This window comes from Triticum dicoccoides, chromosome 2A, assembly GCF_002162155.2.
Source record: "Triticum dicoccoides isolate Atlit2015 ecotype Zavitan chromosome 2A, WEW_v2.0, whole genome shotgun sequence".
NCBI classification, from domain to species: domain Eukaryota; kingdom Viridiplantae; phylum Streptophyta; class Magnoliopsida; order Poales; family Poaceae; genus Triticum; species Triticum dicoccoides.
The window spans coordinates 760050336-760054995 of record NC_041382.1 but is presented as its reverse complement, the minus strand read 5'-3'; the positions used below and the strand labels follow the sequence as shown (position 1 = coordinate 760054995).

The window sequence follows — 4660 nt, the reverse complement described above, 5'->3', positions numbered from 1 at the left end:
TGTATGGAATGTCATTTAGGAGGTAGTTGTTGTTTTATGTACTTCTTCCATTGTGTGCCATTAGCATATCATTCCGTATTTACATTATTTATCATGCATATCCCTTGGGTATGTGTGTGCCTTATTATAGTGTTGTTCCTTTGGCTGCTGCATGTGTCTTCTTTCGGTTTGATATGGTATAAAGTTAGTACAAAGTTGAGTCGCTTATTTTGGGATGAAAGGAGTATATTCTTACAATGCTGTGTGTCTGATGTGATTATTATTGCATGTACTCCCATGAACACAATACATTCAAGGCTGTTTGCATGATGTCATCATCTCTGAGCTACGGGTGTGATCATAAGCTTTCACAGATAAACTCTGTATACATGAAATAATTTGTTTGTGAAACACAGAGCATTGGCTAGACATGAGATATACATGTTTTGCGTTTAGTCAAAAATAAGATAGTTGTGCATTGTTGAATCTCATGAAATGGTTTCTACTTTAGCTGAGAGACAACATGGTTAACATGTATTTTTAGATTATTTACATTGCATTTGTCTATTAAATCCGGTCTTCTTGTTACAATTTCTGTAGCAATGCGCAGGGTATCATTGAGTTTTATCAGTTAGATAGAGTGGCCGATGTGTAAGCATATTATACGTTGTGGTTGTCTTCCTCTTTTGAAATGTATAGGTGTGCCAAAAATCACTTAATTCACAAGATATATGTTGCAGGATCACTTAATTCACAAGATATATGAGTACTAATTTTAGTACAAGCTGCCTTTACGGGGAAAGGCGAGTGGACACATTGTCGCGAGTACTTGGAGAGAGATCGACGAACGACGACAGCGGAGCGTGGCCATAAGATACGTGTACTTACGGCACGTTAGGTACGCCAGTCAAGTCCACGGGAGAAGGGCCTAGTTTTTTTGTTTTTTTTTTGCATGATCGGAGAAGGGCGTAGCTGGGCAGGTGATTGCATTGAGTACACTCGTCGTTGAACAATCATACATGTACGTAGTACGACCCGATCCAATACAACGCCGCAAGTAGGTACCGTAGGTGACATGCAGGCATGATGCTTGCATGCATGCATGCAACACGAGGGCAAAAGCGGCATTCCGTCCTAAAGCTATCGCACTTGATCTACACAGATAGAGAGAGAGGTGCATGCAGGCCCTACTGCCGGCGATCACGTGACAGCATGCAGCGACCTTGCTAGGCTGCTAATCATCACGGTCCACGACCGACAGACCCAAACAAAACCCAGCAACGCCAACATCACGACCACTGCACAGCGACATGGGCATGCATTTGCTACGGCTTGGCTCCATCATAATATACCATTACGGACCAAATGAAATTCTAGCTAAGTCATCACTACGACTCAATCACGGCCCAGCCTCCCAACAATAGCCCTTAATTACATCCCGGTCCCTTGACCCGAAGAATCCATCGACCCCGTTCCAAATCTTGATGCCGACGCTGTCATATCTTGCATGCGTTTGCTCGCTTGCTCCGCAGGCTTCATGGTGCAATAAGTAACGACTGGTTGATGATGGCGGCATGGAGGGCGGGGGATCATTTGGAGGAGTCGCCGCTGCGGCCGTGGTGGTCGGCGACGAGGGCGTGGATGGCGCCGGAGAGGCCGTTGACGGCGGCCACGAGGCCCGCGAAGCCCTGCCGCCGCACCTCGTTGCGCTCCGCCTCCAGCCGCAGCCGACGCTCCTCCAGCTCCAGCACCTCCCGGTGCCGCCGCTCCCGCCGGTCCTCGCACGCCACCAGCGTGCGCGCCAGCACCGTCGCGCTCCGCACCACGCTCGACCCCAGCCGCTCCGCCCTCCGCCGCCGCTTCGCCTCCGGCTCGTCGCCGTTCCCGCCGACGCCTCCCGACATCCCGCCCAGGCCCAGGCCGTCCGACCCGCTCTCCGACGACCCCGTCATCTCCTCCTCGGCTGCGTAGCGCATTGCGTACACACAACAAAACTTGTTAAACCAAAAAGATCATGATCACTCTGTTAGCTTAGCATCATTGTAACTTGTAAGTAGACATTAGCACCACACTTCAAACCGGATTAACACTAGGCAAACAAAGAACAAAAGAAGCAGCCAAGAACAAAAGTGGAGACGAGAAGAGGAGATTGGAAACGGAAGGCGGGAAAGGTGCTTTCTTTCTCGCATGCTTGCGAGCTCGTCAGTTGCTCCGAGGCTTCAGGCTTTCGCCGAATGGATTTCTCCCAGGCTTTTTAAAGTGTTTGCATGCAAAGATGATACACTAGCAGCAGCAGCATCATCTCAGGCCTATCTAACTATAGCTATAGTGGTAGTCTGGTAGATGCCAGAGGCACCGAGCAATACAATACAATACCACTCCTGTACTCTACTGTTACGTGTCAAAGTACTAGTAATATTTCTTGAGGCTAAACCCCTGAAAATAGCTGGATTCTGGGCCAACTTTACTGCCGTGCGTGGACTGCATGCAGCTTTACTCCAGCAGGCACGGCGACCCACATTATTATTACCGCTACCACGGTGCGCCGGCCGGGAGCAAGGGGGAATAACCCACAGTAAAAAGGTTAAAAAGCGATCACGTGACGCCCCGGCGCAACGCATGAGGTAAATAATTACGCCAGCCCTCAATGCAAGTACTCCTAGATTAAGTATCTGCCAGCCCAATCATAACGCGCGGGCCCGCGTGTCAGTTGAAGAACAGTAAACAAATGCATGGATAGATTAAGCTGGTAACGGATGCTTGGGTTAAGTAGGAACGGGCGCGCGCCGGGCATTACCGGAAACGGACGTCGCCGACGGCACCGACGGCTGTGGCGCGGGCGCCGGGAGCTGCAGCAGTGGCGGAGGCTGAGGGTGAAGACGATGATGCTTCTGCTGCTGCTGCTGCTGCTGGTTGAGGAGAGGCTTCGGCGGGGAGGGTGGCGGTGGTGGTGGTGGAGGAGGGGGCGGCAGGGCGAGCGGGGCTGGAGCCGCGGGCGCGATCGCGGCGCCGCCCCGGCGCGCGGCGCGGCGGGAGAGCACGTCGAGGAGCGCGTCGTAGACCTCCGGGGCGAGGTTGGTTGGCAGGTTGCGCTCCTTGCGGTCGTGCCGTTCCATGGTCCAGTAGGACGGGAGCGGCGTCGGCGGCTGTGCCGGGGCGCCGTCCACGGGAGGGGTGGCGGCGATGGAGGCGCGGCGGGCCTCGTAGTCGCGGACCTTCTTGTAGTCGCGGAGGAGGTTGTCCCACTTGTCGTTGCACTGGTTCTGGCTGCGGAGGCAGCCGTTGATCCAGCAGTAGTTCTCGACCCACTTCCAGCGCTGCTCGGCGGAGCGTGGCGTGGGCGGCGAGGACGGCCCCGCCATGGCCACGCCGCCCGCGCCCCCACCGGCCCGGCGGTCGTCGTCGAGGCGCTTGGCGGTGATGAGGATGAGCGTCTCGTGCATCGTCCAGTTGCCCTTGCGGTAGTCCCTGGGCGCGGACGCCGGGGAGGGGGGCGGCGCCGCGGGCGGGTACGCGTGCGGCGGCGGCGTGGAGAGGTGCAGGTGGTGGTGGGGGTGGTGCGGGTGCGCGTGGTAGGCGGCGAGCGGGGACGCCGACGCCGCCGCGGCCGCCGAGGAGGACGGCGAGGGGTCCGACGACGCCGACATGGCGAGCTACAGAGCTACTAGCAGGCTGGGCTGGCGGGCTGGGGCATCGGGACGCGGTGCTGTGGGTGGGTGCGGTGCGGTGCGCGAGCGAGCTGCGAAGTGCGTTGCGGTGTGGTATTTACATGGGCACGGCGTTTGGTGCGCGCGGTACGGTACGGGGTCTCGGGGATCGTCTCCCCCACGCCTCGCCGCCGTTTCCCGGATACGGGACGGGGGTTTGGGTCTCCCAGCGAACGTTTCCACGGCCTCTCCGTGTTTTCGCGCGGCGTTATGCGTGGTGCGGGATGCCGTACGCGAACGGGGGGCGTTTTGTGCGTGCGGTTGGGTGTTGGGTGGAGATTGGAGAGGGGGGTGTGTGGTGGCAGGGTTTGGCATGTGAGAACTGAACGCATTTGCTCGCCTCTCCCTCATGTGAGGCGATCAGGGTCTGTGCCAGAGCCTCGCTTACTATTCGCACACTGACTGGCGCCCGTGTACGTCCTTGACCGCTTTCTCGTCTCTTGTTTTTCCGTTTCCCTTGTGTTTTTTTGCTATCGATCAGTTGACTGAAATTGTAATTTGGATCGGTTGATTTTGTACAAAGCCTCTCAACAGAACTTGGGAACGACCTGGAACCGGAAACGATGTGGCAGTGCCGTCACCGGAAACAATTGGTGCTACCGGTGCACCGGATCCCGTTGCACATTCAAAAATATTTAAAAAAAATTCGAAAATAATTTAGTGTATTGACACAACATCAATGTATGTTGTCATAAAAATTCAAATAAAAATTCAAAACAATGCTCAAGATACAAAAATGATAAAATTGACCTCAATGTGCTAATGGGCCAAAACTGAAGTCCAACTTGTGTTACTTACTATTCAGTGTCAATTTTGTTATTTTTGTATCTCGAGCAATGTTTCAAATATTGAATTAAAATTCTGTGACAACATACATTGATCTTGTGTCAATGCACTAGATTTTTTTTTGGATTTTTTCGAATATTTTTTAATGTGCAACGGGCGACCGGTGCACCGGTAGCACAAATTGCCCC

General features: G+C 54.0%; 1 protein-coding gene across 1 annotated transcript; it reads right to left on the bottom strand.

Annotated features, from left to right (window-relative positions):
* Positions 1-1268: 1268 nt before the first annotated feature.
* On the bottom strand, positions 1269-3931 carry LOC119357044 (trihelix transcription factor ASR3-like). The gene is made up of 2 exons (XM_037624027.1): positions 2777-3931; positions 1269-1942 (listed from the first exon to the last, which is right to left on the bottom strand). The coding sequence occupies exons 1-2, from the start codon at positions 3624-3626 to the stop codon at positions 1569-1571; spliced, it is 1224 nt and encodes a 407-aa protein (XP_037479924.1). The 5' UTR covers positions 3627-3931; the 3' UTR covers positions 1269-1568.
* Positions 3932-4660: the final 729 nt, after the last annotated feature.

Excerpts from the sequence above, each read along its gene's own strand:
- LOC119357044 (XM_037624027.1), bottom strand. The coding sequence starts at position 3,626 with ATGTCGGCGTCGTCGGACCCCTCGCCGTCCTCCTCGGCGGCCGCGGCG. Across the intron at positions 1,943-2,776 it reads GTCGGCGACGTCCGTTTCCG|CCGAGGAGGAGATGACGGGG; the intron begins GTAATGCCCGGC and ends TGCGCTACGCAG.